The sequence below is a fragment of the Gobio gobio genome (genome assembly GCF_949357685.1).
Source record: "Gobio gobio genome assembly, chromosome: 17".
Lineage (NCBI taxonomy): Eukaryota > Metazoa > Chordata > Actinopteri > Cypriniformes > Gobionidae > Gobio > Gobio gobio.
Genome location: NC_137110.1, coordinates 33,568,430 through 33,585,955, shown reverse-complemented (window position 1 = coordinate 33,585,955; position 17,526 = coordinate 33,568,430). Strand labels below are relative to the sequence as shown.

At 36.0% G+C, this 17,526-nt stretch overlaps 1 protein-coding gene across 1 annotated transcript in view; it reads right to left on the bottom strand.

The window, feature by feature from the left end:
• The window catches only part of plxnb1b (plexin b1b), a 73,828-nt gene that overhangs the window by 30,092 nt on the left and 26,210 nt on the right, over positions 1 to 17,526 (bottom strand). Inside the window, exons 3-13 of the mRNA XM_079840994.1 lie at positions 15,528 to 16,674; positions 12,724 to 12,906; positions 10,538 to 10,666; positions 10,023 to 10,123; positions 9,796 to 9,928; positions 8,915 to 9,071; positions 7,053 to 7,161; positions 6,739 to 6,847; positions 1,382 to 2,305; positions 452 to 586; positions 248 to 370 (exon numbers count right to left, since the gene is read on the bottom strand). Of these exons, the coding sequence (XP_079697120.1) occupies positions 248 to 370; positions 452 to 586; positions 1,382 to 2,305; positions 6,739 to 6,847; positions 7,053 to 7,161; positions 8,915 to 9,071; positions 9,796 to 9,928; positions 10,023 to 10,123; positions 10,538 to 10,666; positions 12,724 to 12,906; positions 15,528 to 16,664 (3,240 nt within the window). The 5' untranslated portion in view covers positions 16,665 to 16,674. The remainder of the gene's footprint in view (positions 1 to 247; positions 371 to 451; positions 587 to 1,381; positions 2,306 to 6,738; positions 6,848 to 7,052; positions 7,162 to 8,914; positions 9,072 to 9,795; positions 9,929 to 10,022; positions 10,124 to 10,537; positions 10,667 to 12,723; positions 12,907 to 15,527; positions 16,675 to 17,526) is intronic.

The window sequence follows — 17,526 nt, the reverse complement described above, 5'->3', positions numbered from 1 at the left end:
TGAGGTAGAAAACAAGGAACAGGTGGGACTAGTCACCTGTTATTAACAAATTAGTTACTAAGGCAATTAAGGAAACAGGAACTACACATAGAGAGGGAACAACAGGAACCAAAGGGAACAGAAATACATGACAACAGGAAACTAAAGTGAGAAACAGGGAACAGCAATGACACACACATCGGCGCATGCAACAAAACTGGTAGCCATTGCAGAGTAGAGCTATTTCTGAATTGTGTTGTTGCGGTACCTGGTGGGGATGACAAGTGATGTCAAACAGCAAAGGGTTTGCCTCATTCAGCGTCACATCTGCATCAACCACCACAGTTTGCCCCTCGATCACCAATACACACTCATACTCTAGCTCTTGGTCCTAGGAACAAGTGTGTTTAGACAAGTTTTTTTAAATTCAGATATATTTTTAGTTAAGAAACAGGTATTTGTTTGTTTTTACCTGATAGAGATGCAGGTTTCGGGCAAGCAGAGAGATTTTTCTCTGAGTTAGGACAGGAAGCAGAGAGGATCCTTGAATCTTCTCCACACAGGGGCAGGCTGATGCCCCCCAGTTGAAAAATGTGCCTTCATCAGCCTGTTAAAAAAACAAAAAAACAGATTAATTATACAAGAACATGCTCAATGGTTAAAACGAGGAAGTAGGAAAACAACATGTAGGGTTCTATGTGTACAAATTCTGCATAAAGTAGTAGAAAAATAAACATTCATTACTGGGTCATGATTAATTCAACAAAACAATGACTAATTTTAAATAAAAATAGAAATATGGTGGAACAGATGGGCAGTGTAAACAGCCAATTTCAATCATAAAAAATAATTTTTTTGTGCGGATTTAAAATAAAATTTTTGGTTTTTATCTTGTTGAATTACAGTGCAAAACAAGGTTGAGTTGGGGAAAGAGTTGATATACATCCAGTTGTTATATAAAAATAGTATAAAAAAAGTGAACTTTTAAACTTTTTAAACTTTTATTAACATAAATGGCAATGATTTAACCATAAATAACTAAATTGAGCTATTATGTAATATTTTATATTACTTTTGTTGTAATCATTAATTTTAAGGCCTCTGATATTTTGCCATCCATATTGTTTAATGCAAAAATGGGCATAGCCATTTTAAAATAGTTTATGGTACACTTCTGAGCAGTCATTTCCAGTTTCATTAGCTGTATAAAACATTGCATTAAACTTCTTGATGTTTGTCATCATATAGAATATCAAGTATAATATGAGAGTATTAACAGGAATTTTTGTTATTCCAAACAAAGCCTCACCAAGCTTAAGTAACTAGAAAGAAAGGGGTTTTTTTGGCTTATAAATGTAAAGACAAATCTGGCTTGGTATCAATTCTAAATGTATAGACTCACCGGTAAATCTGCTGAGTCATACTGGTAATCAGCATCCATGTCTGTACTCTGGAGATGAAGGTATACTGGGGGATCACTGTCTGATTCTCCATCCCCTGATAAGATTGTAGCTGCAGAAAATGTTGCTTTGTCGTTTTCTACCAGTTCCACCTCCTCAGTTTCCTGTGGAACCAAACCAGCCTCTTCACGGTCAGTGATGGTAATCCTATTCTCTGAAGGCATGGCAGGTGACACACTCTCAGATGTAGGCGAAAAGTCATTGGATTCTGCATCAGACACGTCAGGTTCTGGATTTGAAGGTGAAGCTGTAGTTTGGGTTTCATTTGTCAAATTTAATGTTTCTGTCAAAATGTGAGGTGGGCTGGTGAGCAAAGTATCATGTGTGATTGGCTCCATTAATGGTGGCAATTCTGTGAGCGTGATCTCGGTTTCAACTGACGACGATGGCAGTGATATTCTTTGCTCTTCAGCTGCTTTGATGACTGGTGGCAACTCCGTTTTAACAACTGCTTCCAAACTAGAAAGAGTAACCACATCAGTGTCTGGTTCCCTCAGAGCCACTGATTCAATATCTGTAACAAGAAGCTCTTTTTCTGAGAGAATCTCCTCTAGCAGAGAGAGTGTGGAAGCTGGCTGTACTGTGGTGGCTAAGGTCTCAGCTGTGGAAGAGGGGAGAAAGGCACTTGTGGGCACAGCAGACGGCTTGAAAGTGGAAGGAATCTGAGTTGATGGCGTTGGTTTCACAGGTGCAGGAGAGGTTAATGATTCCAGTGTAGAAGTTATAGTTTCAGTTATTGAGGTGGCAGTAGTCTGAGTTTTAGTATGAGCCATGGTTTCAGGGACTTTGTGTGTTGTGACTGGTGAGGTCATGAATGCAGCTCTAGAGGCTTTGGTTGCAGGAGGTAGGGTGGGGACAGATTTCCACTAAGAGTGAGACGTGCAGAAAAAACCAAGAGTAAAATAACACAACAGTAAAATAAACAACTAATTAAATGAATAAGTAAATATATGGTTATTAAAAAATGAACTTGGTATCCAAGATCCATATCCACAATTTCATAAGCATATTTTTGCACTGCAAAAAAAGATTTAGTTGTGATTTTGATTTATTTAAAAAGACCCCCTGTGGTGAAAATCAAGCTTCTTAAAATGTTGTTTATATGTCTATGTGGTGTTTTAAATATGCTTTAAAACAAACCTTGTAAAATTTCATCAGTTAACACCAGTGCTGGGCAAGTTAATGGAAATTAGTAATTAGTTACAGTTACTAGTTACTTCTTTTAAAAGTAATTGAATTACTTTATATATACCAATTACTGTATATCAAAAGTAATTAGTTACTAGGGAAAGAAACGTTTAAGTCTCTGCTTTTTAAATGTAAATATGAACAGTACTGAACAGTCAAACAAACAATTTTTCATCCAACATTTCAGGCGAAACTGGACAAGTGTAAATGCATCTGGTTGTTTAAACCACATATGTAAATTTTACTCCTGGCAAATTGTTAAAAAAAATTACGTATATGAGCATGTTATAGGCTATATATATATGACATGTTGTAGCCAGATATGACGGCGCTACTGCAACACGCATCGCTGCAAATGAGTAACAAGCCAACACGCAAACTGCCGCAAGTGAAGTAAGTCTCAGATGCTCAAAAACACAATCATCTTCATTAAAACTAATGAGACTAAATGATCTCACCAGTGCTTAGGTCGCTCTCTCTCATATTGTGGTCTTTGATCTTGAAATGAGCTGATGAATAAAAATGCAGCTCATATCCGTTGCTTTCGTTGACATGAACTCCGTTAAATGTGCATATAGCGTGGGAATTGAAGATCAGATTTATATTCATTTTGCGTAGAGGTGTAAGGTAAGACAACTTGTATGTTTTTTTTTGATTGTGTAGCCCGTTTCGTTTGCGCCTAGATCACCCTATCTCAACTTATCAAAAATGCCTTTTTACTGTGGTGGTGATAGTAGGCTAAACGTTTAAACTAACATTGTGATGCTTGAAGTGTTTTATATCCATGGATTTTATTATAGGCAAGACAAGTCAAGTGTTGATTTGAGAGGCTAAAGCTTTGGGTTAACTCACTGTTGGCCGCTGGCAGCTGGCCGCTTGGTCGTCACTTTAAAAAATAAATAACTAAAATAACTTTAATTTAACAAACAAACAAAAAAATGCTCCAAACATTTTTATAAATTAACTTAATAAAGAAACAAAACAAAATATAACTACTTTGACATTAAAAACAAAACAAACTGAACTATTTTAATGGCTGCAACAATGTGTAAAAGGGAAGATAAAAAAACTCCAGTCGGACTTTGGCCAAGAATTTTGATAAGCTGTCAGACATGGGCTGGGCCAGGGCCTAGATTTGAGCTTCTTGTCTGCAAGCGTTAATTTTTCACAAAAGAGAGTAACAGTAGTAACAAACTCATTTAAATTTCAGTAATTGTAAATGCGTTACTTGATATATATATATATATATATATATATATATATATATATATATATATATATATATATATATATATATATATATATATATATATATATATATATATATATATATATATATATATATATATATATATATATATAAAAATATTTAGTTGCATGCGCGTTACCGCTAAAAGTAGAGGAATTACTTTGTACCGTGTTACTTTGCTACAAAGTAACACGGTTAACACCATTGCTGAGTATTGGTTAACACCATTGCTGAGTATTTTCCCTTTAAAACTGCTGTTTACTAAAGACAATTTCAAAAAAGAGTTTTGAAAATCATCCCTGTTCTCTACGTCACAAACATGTTGTAACCAATCCCATCAGTGTGCAGGCTGGACTTTAGCTTATCATTAACTATGCTGGGAAGCAGGGGGGTCTTAAGAGAAGCCAGGTTATCGCTGTATATTTTTCTGTTGATATGGTAAAAATCGGGTACATGTATATTATATAATATATATTATATATATAATATATTATATATATTATATATATTATATATATATATATATATTATATATATTATATATATACACTCACCTAAAGGATTATTAGGAACACCATACTAATACTGTGTTTGACCCCCTTTCGCCTTCAGAACTGCCTTAATTCTACATGGCATTGATTCAACAAGGTGCTGAAAGCATTCTTTAGAAATGTTGGCCCATATTGATAGGATAGCATCTTGCAGTTGATGGAGATTTGTGGGATGCACATCCAGGGCACGAAGCTCCCATTCCTCCACATCCCAAAGATGCTCTATTGGGTTGAGATCTGGTGACTGTGGGGGCCATTTTAGTACAGTGAACTCATTGTCATGTTAAAGAAACCAATTTGAAATCATTCGAGCTTTGTGACATGGTGCATTATCCTGCTGGAAGTAGCCATCAGAGGATGGGTACATGGTGGTCATAAAGGGATGGACATGGTCAGAAACAATACTTAGGTAGGCCGTGGCATTTAAACGATGCCCAATTGGCACTAAGGGGCCTAAAGTGTGCCAAGAAAACATCCCCCACACCATTACACCACCACCACCAGCCTGCACAGTGGTAACAGGGCATGATGAATCCATGTTCTCATTCTGTTTACGCCAAATTCTGACTCTACCATCTGAATGTCTCAACAGAAATCGAGACTCATCAGACCAGGCAACATTTTTCCAGTCTTCAACTGTCCAATTTTGGTGAGCTTGTGCAAATTGTAGCCTCTTTTTCCTATTTGTAGTGGAGACGAGTGGTACCTGGTGGGGTCTTCTGCTGTTGTAGCTCATCCGCCTCAAGGTTGTGCGTGTTGTGGCTTCACAAATGCTTTGCTGCATACCTCGGTTGAAACGAGTGGTTATTTCAGTCAAAGTTGCTCTTCTATCAGTTTGAATCAGTCGGCCCATTCTCCTCTGACCTCTAGCATCAACAAGGCATTTTCGCCCACAGGACTGCCGCATACTGGATGTTTTTCCCTTTTCACACCCTTCTTTGTAAACCCTAAAAATGGTTGTGCGTGAAAATCCCAGTAACTGAGCAGATTGTGAAATACTCAGACCGGCCCGTCTGGCACCAACAACCATGCCACGCTCAAAATTGCTTAAATCACCTTTCTTTCCCATTCTGACATTCAGTTTGGAGTTCAGGAGATTGTCTTGACCAGGACCACACCCCTAAATGCATTGAAGCAACTACCATGTGATTGGTTGATTAGATAATTGCATTAATGAGAAATTGAACAGGTGTTCCTAATAATCCTTTAGGTGAGTGTATATGATGTATATTACGATGTTTTGATTAACTATATGCCTTTCTCCACTGACGTTATAAATTGTTCAAAGGGTTTCTAAGGATACTGACAGAAGGCAGCTGTCTGACTATGAAATGGTGAAAGGGAACATGATTTGTGTAACATTAGCAACAAATTATTAGTTGTTTGATAACATACTGTAGGTCAAGCCAAAGGCTAATCATATAAATTATCATTACATACATAAAATACATACAATACATAAAATACATTACCATTCTGATACATTGACTTGTAGACATGAACAGATTATTTTCACAGGCATTTTCACAGGCAAAAGCATTTAAATGTAATTTGTGATCAAAGATGAGTTTAGGTAAAATAAAGAGTTTTAAGGCAAGATAAAACTATTGACTACAGGGGGACTTTAAATTCATGAATTTAACATGCTTTTATCCAAAGCAACTTAAATTGCATTCAGGGTCATATCAGTTACTTTTGCTTTCCCAGACAATAGAACCCATGTATAACCCATGCTCCTATAATTGCATTGTCTTTGTTGGCTGCACTCAAAGACATAAATACAGTTCGACTAGTGTAGTCAGATTCATAAGTGAATGACTCTTCTGGGATTATGGGCCGGATTCACAAATGAATTTATTGAAGATATATATTCTAAATAAACATAAAATATTCTTTAAAATTCTCAAATAGTTTCTTCAGAATATTTTTTCATTAGAATAAAATGTCATGCAGTTTCGTCTGAACACAACACAACACATTCAAAACTTTAAACTTGTAAATTTGAATTATTTGAACCCATTCTGGAGTTAGCAAGCACCTCACCTCAATGTAAAATGTGTAAATTTTACATTAAAAAAATGTATTGTGAAAATAAGAAAATATATGTTAAGAATAATTTAATCTGCCTCCTGGTTCTTTTAATGAATTGGTAAAATGTATTTTTGTTCACTAATTATTTGTAGTTTGGCCCAATTATTTGTGGGGGGTTAACAGAATTCTGTAGGAAACACTGTTCTCAAATTTTACACACGTAATTTTCACCGTACAACAAAGAGAGAGAGAAAGTACAGCAGGTGATGTAATGACTTACATGTTCATTATAGATTATTGGTCCCTCATCGCACGCAGCCTTGTGGGTACACATATGTTGCTTCACGCACCAATTGCATCCCCAGTCACTCTGCACACAACCATGGCATCTGCGAAAGAAAGCAAGGAAGGAAGGAAGGAAGGATTAATTGGATCCAAAATCATTAACTGAAGATAGTGTTTTTAATAAAACAAATATATAAAAACTCTGAGTATGATTAAAAGAAATTAAAACTTAGGGACTGTGCAACAGTGGATTTTACATTGACATGGGTAGAATTCTGTTTGTGCCCACAATACGTGTTTGCAACTCACGGCATGCTTCCCGCAAGCTGTTTAACTGCTGTGCAATCATAAAACGTGAATTCCCGGGAAGTCACAACAACATCATGGAACCGTAGAGACAGAGTGACTGTAAAAAAATCTGATTCAGAGGAAAGAAGAAGATTTTAGCAAGTACAGTTCATGTAGAGTCATGATTGTTACAGAGCAGTGACCGTTTTTTTTTTTTTTTCACTTCCATCTTATCGTTTGTGTCTCACTGCTTGCTCTTTGTCGACACAAATACTAAAGCTAGGTTTGAACTTGCTTGGATTTCATCTAGCAGATATGAAGGATTGATTGATTTCAGTTAGTAGTTTGTGAAATGGGATAGGAAAAGTGACATTAAAGTGGATAGTTCATCCTAAAATAAAAATGAAGTCATAATTTACTCACCCTGGTGTTGTTCTAATGCCGTTAGTACTTCTTTCTTTCTCTGACCACAAAAGGTACATTTTTAAAAAATGTCCCAAATACACCTGTCCATAAAACTGAAGTGAATAGCGACCAGCATCAAGCTTTTAAAAAAAGACGCAAAAGTATCACAGAATGGTCCTGACCTTGGCCGTTAGTCTTCTGTGCTCACATTGTGTTCATGACACTTTATTAGCACCGCAGTTCACCCTGCCTCGCCCAGAAAAAGCACAACAAAAGTTGTGAGAAATCAAGATTAATAAAAACACCACATGAAATACAAACCATGTACTTTCTTCTCTGGGGTTAATATATCCACTTTGTTTGTCACAACAAGAAGTTACTGCATTCACATCTGTCGAATGTTATTCCGACTGTCATCAGACAAATGGAGTTCTTGTCCGGAGACATGAATTCAGTGAAGAAAGTACACAGATATTTTTTGGATTTCTAGGTGTTGTATTTCATGCTGTGGTTTTATTAAACTTGAGTAATAGTAGTATAGCTTTTTAATGCCATGTCAGCATCTGAGACTATATTCATAGCAAAAATTGTGTGCTTTTGCAGGGCAAGTCAGAGTGAACTGCGGCACTAATAAAGTCTCACAAACGTGCAGTTGAGGATGGAAGACCAATGACCAAGGTCAAAATTTTCATTAAATAATACATTATTTATACATTATTATATATTTATAATACATTTTCCACCAAACCCTATGGTATACCCCCAAAACACTTAGAATATATGCATGTGTCACATGGGACAATGCTGTGTTACTTTTGCATCTTTTTTTAAAAGCTTGAAAGTTTTTAAAAATTCTCCTTTGTGGTCCAAAAAAGAAAGACTGCATACTGCATTAGAACAACAGTAAATAACGACTTAATTTTCATTTTAGGGTAAAATATTCCTTTAATACTTAACATATTTTGGAAGTTCAAGCAATAGATCTTAATCATGTTTAATTTTTGACAGGAATGAAAACGAGGCTGTGAGGGATAGAAGTACATTGCGTTCAATTGATTGTCCTGTTGTTTAATAACACCTATCGTCCAGCTGATGAAATGTCTTTCTAAGAAGAAAAAAAACTCCATAAAAAGGTTATGAAAGTTGCGAAAATTACATGAACTATGACCTTCATACAGTGCTTGCCATTGCAAAGTCTACCCCTAACAGCCATTGTTTTCATCAGTGTTCAATTTAATATGGCGCGTAACTAAGGTCTATGTAACCCATCTTAACACTTCTACCTGTCTCTTTTACACTGTCATGCTCAAAACGGAGTACCGAATCAAGTGTTTCTGTGTCAAATGGAGGACACTTTTAATGGCTTATGAAAAACAATGTTTGTTTATAATATTATGTTTTACTGGCCAGGCCTCCTGTGTCAAAACAAAAGTGTTATAAATACATAAACCTGATTATTTATCTGGCAATACCCTCACCTTGACCCGGTGGCACAGATGGCAATGTATATATGTCTGGAGAAGAGCAGGTGACACCAGTCTCTGTTACAACAGCCAAACTTGACCTGTCATAGAAGACACAAGAGTAAAACTCTCCTCGCTCCAGACTGGGAAGACCAGGGATGGATAAAGATATCTAAAAGGAGAAAAAAATAAAGTGAGAGAGAGATGGAACTTAAATGGGATCTGTAAGGAATAATTTTATGCTTTTAAAGGGGTCATCGGATGCAAAATACGCAACTCAGTTTGCATATAAATGTGTCTTGGCAGAGTGTGGACAACCACCCTACAATGATAAAAATCCATTCACTCCTTTTTTTTAATCCTCAAAAAGCCTAAACATTCTCAATAAATCAAGCCATTTTAATTTTGATAAATGCTCCACCCACGACCGCTGACGGACTGTCCCATATTAGCATATTTCAGTCATCAGCCAGTTGTACACTTCACGTGTCTTGTGTCTACACGCCCCACGGAAGAAAGGGGTGGGGTGTGCAGTAGTTCATTATCATTTAAAGAGACATGCACCGAAACAGGTTGCTGTGAACAGAGCTGTGTTTGACTAGGTAAAAGGGGTGTTGTTTTACACAAACATTGAGGAATTTTAACCAAAGTATGTTACAGACTTTACATGAAGACCCTAAAGATTCATACCAACTTGAGGAAAATGGGCATCCGATGATGACCCTTTTAAAGAAAATGGTTTTGATTGTTTCTGTGCACAACCACGTTCATTGTAGCAAATCAGACTTATACAAATATATGTATTTTGTATTTTATTATGATGCAGTGTTTGGAACTGAATTAACTTTTTGAGCTGGATTTTTTTTATTTAATATGTGTTAATATGTGAAACGCACATTTCGCCTCTCCTCTCGGCTTATGTTGGATGGATTGAGAAACTTGACACTCAGGCATTGTTGCTCCATGTCAAAGCTCCACAGCCACTGATCTTTCTGATCCCCACGCACACACTCACTACGAGGGCCACACCTGATGCACAAAGACACAATGTTCAAGTTCAAGTAACCAACTATTCAAATCAAAGCATTCTGAATATGAGGTTGTTTTCAAAATAGGAACTTACTTCCCCTCAAGAACACACCAGCCACAATATGGATCATGAGCCAACAGACAGGACTGACAATCCAAATGCTTTTCACACTCTGCTACAGGCCTCTTCTCTAGCTGTGTAAGCAAAGTAAAAAAAAAAAAAGTCAAATAAAAACAGCCAGCAGAGAGAGAGAGAGAGAGACAGACAGACAGACAGACAGACAGACAGATGTCACAATGTCTTCTATTATATGTTTTGACCATAAAGTGGAAGTCAATGGAAACCAAAACTATTTGGATACCAACATTCTTCAAAATATCCACTTTGTTACACAGAAGAAAGTCATACAGGTTTAAATCGACATGAGGGTGAATAACTACTGACATAATTTTCATTTTTGGGTGGACTATCACTTTAACATAAGGTTTTTGTTCAGTTTTTTTTCAGTGTATGCTTTTTTTTCCTCTCCATCCATTACTGACCAGAACTACTTTGTCAACAGGTAACAACATTGACTGCCAATTCCACTTCAATAATGTGATAGTTACCATGTTACTTGTCAAGATGTATAGATTCTTCTCTTGATGGTCAAGCCTAAGCTCTCTGCTTATTAGTGCATTGGGCTGGATGGAAATTACTGCATATTCCTCCACTTCACCATTTGGGCCAAGAAACACCTGAAGAAAAAAATAAAATAAAAACAAAACTTCCGATCAAAACTGAGAAGGAATTGAAAAATTTTCTAAATCAGGCACTTCACAAAGTCAAAACTCTACATTTCATAGGGTTACATCCAGACTATGCACTACACTAGCGTGGCCACCATACTGTTTTCTAAATTTCTGCAGCTAAATGACTGTAACAAAAGATACAACACTACCTAGTGGAGAAGATCCTCTGCAGCTTTGTTCATGTAGGCATAAAACATCAACAAAAGACATACAACATACCATGAGAGAATATTTGGAGCAGACTACTCCTGATAGCACTCCTAAATTTCTAAAGAAATTAAAATAAAAAATTATACTCCTAAAAAATAATACTAAGATCTAGTGCAGTGGTATTCAAACAGCAGAGCATTCCTTCTGGGCCGTGGAATATAATTGCTACGTTTAACCGGGAGGTACAGAGCACAAGCGCTAAGAGTACTTTATAGTAATGATCTTTCTGCGCTATATTCTCTAATATTCTTATCTAGAGCCAAACATGCTTCATTCAAGCTATTTCTGTTCCATGCGCGTTGCTTCTCACTCCCGTTATAGACGTAAAGCATCATATGAAGAATACAATTATTCTTCTGTCATACATATGACTCCGACCGTTTAACTAAACCAGGTTCGTGACAAGTTAATGTGTGCCTTTAGACATTTATTTTTTCCCCATACATTTTGCATTATTAATCAGAATATTAGGAGCATTTCATAATAAACAATGTTATAATTTGGAAAACCATTTAGAGATGGTAAGGGAAGACAAAAAAACTTTGAAATTACTTGCTAGTTAATTTTGTTTTGTGCTCATGTTGAGAGTTGAGATTATTAGATTATGTTGTTTGTTTTTAGTAGTTTATTACTTTGAGCAAAATATAAAAACATACTTTTCTCAAGAGGTAAACCCGGCACACCCATTATGTTTTCTCAGCCCCAAGGCCTTCTATGTGCTATTAATGTAGGTGTCTAAATGTAAAAATAAATAAATAAACAATAATAGCCTGATAAAACATCTGACCTAACATTTTTATATTCATATCCAGTTGGGAGGAATATTCTTTTTTTGTAAATACTGGTAAAAATGTTTTAGACATCATACACTGGCTCTCAGGGCCCAAGATTCCCGTCTTTGATGGCTATTTTGAGTCTTTAGGATTTTTTCTCTTATTAAGTACTACGGCTGCCCCGATGGAAATGTATAACTGTATTGTCCGGACCTCTGCTGGGAAGGAAATATAGAGGCCGGACCTCTTGGAACTTTAATTGAATACTCCTGTTCAACTATTTACTATTACTATTTATTATTTACTATTTTATTTATTACTAAGACTAAGGATTATAATCTAAACACTTTTTTGGTGCCACACAGACCATAGGACTTAATATATTTAAAAATAATAATTTTTGTAGCATTATAACAAAGCAAACCAAATCTGACAAGCATCATATTGGCCAGCCAACAAGGCTGGCATAAGAGGGGCTGAAATAGGGGTTGTTATGGACTGAAGAACACACAGTGAGGAGGAACTACATCCATGTTACTTCAGAAGAGTTGAGATCGTAGAGAGAAAATGGGTACAACCTGTGTCTGAAACAGTATTCAGCACTTTATATGTTAATGAAAACAAATGCACTTGTGCATACAATTTCTAATGATATATTGAGCACCATCTCTTCGAAAATGAAAATGATTTGAATGAAAATAAGATGAATCTGTTTAGATTTGATTTTTTAAAAAGATTTTACAAAAAAAGGGGCAATGTTGTAACAGGTAAAGAAATGTGCTTGTAACCACACCACAGCTTATCTTAATTATATTAAAAATGAATCTCATATCTTCATGAGTTTTGCATTATTCTGGAATTCTGCTAAATTTCCTTAATAATCAGCCAAGTGCAAATCTGGCAGCATTTTCTAAAACACTTCTGCCTCAACAAAGAAGAGAGAATAATGGAAAATTGCATGAAATAAAATAATAAGAAAAGTTGGGGAAAAACACTCATGCCTTGAAAACTTTTTAATACCTTGTGTAAGTTTCCTTGTGAGTCTCCTAGAAAGGCAATAGTATGTTCATCCCTTACACTCACAGCCACAGCAGTGAGCCGGACAGAAGGGCTGTCAAATATTGGCTCAGCTTCCACAAGCACCCGGCTTGCCATTGGACTAGGGGTGTGATCAGAGCCACATGGGTAAGCATCCAAAGTGTTCTGTAGGGAGACAAAGTCAAAGAGTAAAATAAAAAGCATTAGAGTTACAGAACAATAATCCAGGTGTATTGTCAAATACCTTTTATGGTATAAATTCAACAGAAAACAACGTTTTGCAACTTGCTTCAGTGGTATAGAAGTAAAGTGTTTTTAATGGATATTTTTTCAACAAGAATGCATTAAATTGATCAAAAAGTCACTAAAGACATTTATAATTAAAAAAATAGTTTCAAAAAGTTTGAAACAAATTATTACTATTATTTCAAACAAATGCTGTTCAAACTTTGTTCATCAGACAATCCTGAAAAAGATACACCGTGATCGCAGTCTCTACACTTCATTAAGCATCACACTTTTTCCACAGTGCTAATAAAAATATTTCCTGAGAAATAAATCAGCATTTTAGTATTTCTTCATGTAAAACTGAAGACTGATTAATGTTTGCTGAAAATGTAGATTTGCCATTGCAATATTTTTTTAAATATATTAAAACAGAAAATAGTTTTAAATTGTGAAATCATCACATTACTATTTTTTTGTGTGCTATATTTTACCTTTTAAATGGTAGTGTGAGAGTAAACAACAGCTGTTATACCCCCTTATACTTTCAATAGACCAGTTTAGAATATTTATATATGGCCACACAACTGAGATGGTGGAATGTGATGTCATCATAGAATGGTGCCATATTAAATTATAGGATTGCTTCCCCTGAAGTAATCCGAGGTTAAGTGCTATGTTCCCAGGGCACAACTGTGATGGCTCCGGGATCATACCTTGCAAGGTTTAAAACTACAACTTCAGTTACCCACCTAGATATTTAATCTCAAGGTTTCATTTTAGTGTATTACAAGTGGTTAGGTAAAACCCTGATTACACCTGGTAGTAAAATGTGTTTGTCTGAAAAATGTATCTAGGGGAAGAGTAGGGGCTCTGATTTTAAGGCATTTTACTGGGAGATATCCTCCTGGGACCCAAGAATACACTTTTGTCCACTGTAGTGGACATTATATTTTAGTGAATTTCTCTGACATCATACATGTCACATGTCACAGTCTGGATGTCCAGTAAAGAGCACATTCGCGGCTTTGCAGGGATACCAAATGTTTGGAGGTTTCACCAGGACAACAACTTCTTCTTGGTCTTTAAAAATGGCTGACATTAATGTTGAGCACTCTTATGGAAATATGATCATATTTTTTAATTATAATTTAAATCTGATTAATTTTCAAATTGTTTGTTATAAATCAACATCTCAGGAAAATTTTATGGGGTTTCTAATCAAAATATGACTTTCTGTTACAGAACAGGGCATTGATTTCACAAATGACCACTATAGTGGACACCAGGATTTAAATCATGATTATCAGGCATTTTGGAGACATAACAAGTGAACAGGGAAAGAAATTACATATCAATATTCCTATGAAATATTAGATATTATTTTGAAAATGTTGCCAATTTTTCCTCCCATTATTACACTTCTTTTTTCATTACATGTTGCACCAAGAACACATTAATATGCAAATTAGATGCAGTGAATAGATACATTGTATTGAATGGGAAAATCCAAGTATTGTCATTTTACCCACATATTTCATAAAGTAAAATGGTATATGAATGCATTTCATTATATCTTTCATAACATAGTTCAGAATCATCTTTAAATAAAGTTTGTTTAAAAAAAACCCTGAAACCTAAAAATTGATTGATGAGTTAAAAATAAATCCCATTGTTTTTGCCTATACATGCAATTTCATGTCATTTAATTTTTTTAACAACTCAGTCCTGGTGTCAACTACAGAGGACATATCATAACATATGAATAAAATATCATTTTTCAAAAATGTTTTTTTTTCCATTTGTTTCTTATGCTCTAAACAATGTAATGACATAAAAAAATACTAAATTCAAAAAACTTTTTTTTTCTGGGTCCCAGGAGGATATAGTAAGACAACTGATATTTAAATGCATTTTATGCAAGCTGTCTGCTATACTGTTTTAAAGATCATTGATGTATATTACAAGTTATCAGAATTTCATCCGAGTTGATTTTCCTTCTCGAGTGTGAGCTCCATATTTTCACACTATAGCATACTATATGGGCCATAAAAACCTGATGCATCACAAATATGATACTCAACAAAAAAACAACAACAACAAAAATGCAGACTTTTAGATGTTGTTTCATGAATCATCCATGACATACAAGAACTATTGATAACACTTTATTTCACAGTGTCCTTGTTACATATGTTACATGTACTTACCATGGTATTAACAGTAAACTATGCATAATTACATGCAACTAACCCTCAACTAAACCCTAATCCTACCCAAACCCTATAGTAAGTACATGTAGTTAATTAATATTACTCGGTAATTAATTACATAATTACACTGTAACAATGACACAGTAAAATAATGTGCAACCGAACTATTTGGTCAACAGGTAGTCAGAATTTTTTTTTATATGTTCGGCTTTACAGTGTTATATATATATTATCAAATCAGGCCAATGAACCTTTATCTCTAAAAAGTTTGTCACAGTGGAAGTTGGAAGCTGTTCACACCGGTTTCATGTGGCAGTAAACTTACTGGTTTCCAGTTTTCAAACTCACCGCTGGAAGATTGGCACAGTTCGATTTGACTTCATACTCAATGTATGCAGCTTCATGTCCATCTGCACGGCCCATTTCAGTGTAGCACAGATCTCTTGTTGCATTGATACGTTTATCCACTTCCTCAAGTGAAAACACGCATACTGCGGACTCTTCATTGGGTCGACTGGAGGAAGCGAAATGGCTCGAAAACACCCCCAAAAGGACCTCTTGTTCCGAAGCAGCTGTGCTTTTTATTCCCATAGTCTTACCTAACTTTGGCAGGCCTACATGTAGAGCTTGTAGGAGGTTATAATTCTTTCCTCCAGCTGAACGGCAACTTAACGGAACTTCTACGTATGAATAATACGCAACATCATCCAAACACATACGGGAAACATATGTGCGATATTCTCTCGACTGCGATTTTAAGTCTCTCCGATAGAACATGAAGTAGACATACGAGCGATGTGTAAATGATGTTACAAAATGGTGGTCATACTCAGAAAGCCTCCCAGCCACCGCCAACTTTGAAGTTTCTTCATATGAGAAAACAGGCTCCATAACTAAGTTTCGAGTAGATATTGGGGGTTGACTGTTGGTATAACCACGCCCCACAAACAGCACTGGCTGTCGTTTCCCACGTCCTCTTGTGAGTGCCACAAGTCCTACTGTAGAGACATTGGGGTCATTAGCCGCCACGTATTGCGTATCCACAGGCCTCTCTGCAGAGAAAAGCACTTTCCCCACTGCATCCAAACTTCGTTTCTGACATATCCCTTGATAAACACTTCCACAACTGATGAGCTCCTGACTGTAAGGATCCACAAGTAGTAGCTTGTTGTGGTTATTGGTCCATTGTGCCTGTGGGCAGTTTGCTTCACTAATTGGCGGCAGGCAGTCACGGCTGTCTATCACAGGGCCTGTCTCTTCCTCTGCCTCAAGCTGAAGTTCGGAAGAAAGCTGGTAAAGCCGATCACGGCCACCTAAATAGACCCGACCCAATGCAGGGTCAGGATGCAAGGCCAGGTGCTCAAAGTAGGTATCATTGCGCAAGAAGGTGGGGTGATGGTTGGAAGAAGCAGAGCTCTGGGTGACCACGCAGCTACATAGTATGGTGAAAAGAGAAGAGAACACACACACCATCCCAGGTGGCATGTCAACTATTCTGAGAACAAAGAAAGAGAGAGAGGATGAGAAAAAAAAAAATTACATTATAACAATCCCAATTCTTTAAAAACAACCTAGAGATATACAAGGATCATTTAAACTGCTTAAAGTCAGCATGAAACGAAAGTTGTGATAGTATTTTCTTCTCTATTGTGATGAATATAAAGTAAAACGACTACTTGAACAAGAAAAAAAAAATTTCAACAGGAATTGATTGGATCATTGGATTTTCGTTGTTTGCTATACATAGAGTGGTGCAGGTATGACACTTTTTTGTAGGCAAAAACCCAGAAACTAGAATTTTAGCACTTCCGGTTCTATCATCCCAGAGTCAATGGGTTTGTTTTAAAGGAGATGTTGGTTAATTTAAAAATAAGGTCTGTGGTTAACACAAGCTCAAGATACTTTCAAGTAAAACAAAAAAATACACCATTATTACCCCACTCATAATTCAAACAATCACATCGAGCAGATACGCTCCGTCCGCTTTTACAGCCTTAGTTGTTATGCTTCTAGTTGTACTCTTACAAACTATTCAAAATATTTTCAGTTGAAAAATATTCAACCATTTCAAACTTTTAAATTTGAATATTCAAAACATCAAAAATGTTTTTTAGATAAAAACTAAGGGCGTGTTCACACTTAACGTCTTTTTTGAAGCTGACAGCTCAGAGCGTCTTTTCAAGTTTTTTCAAAGAAAAAATAAACATTTTCTGAAAAAAACACCCTACGTCAAGCGCCTTTTTGACCGCTGACCAATGACAAGCGAGTAGCAAGACCTGACTCGTTTCAATAACAACGAGAAAAATGGAAAAGGTGCCGGTAGATTGACTAATTGTGCTAGTGTCGG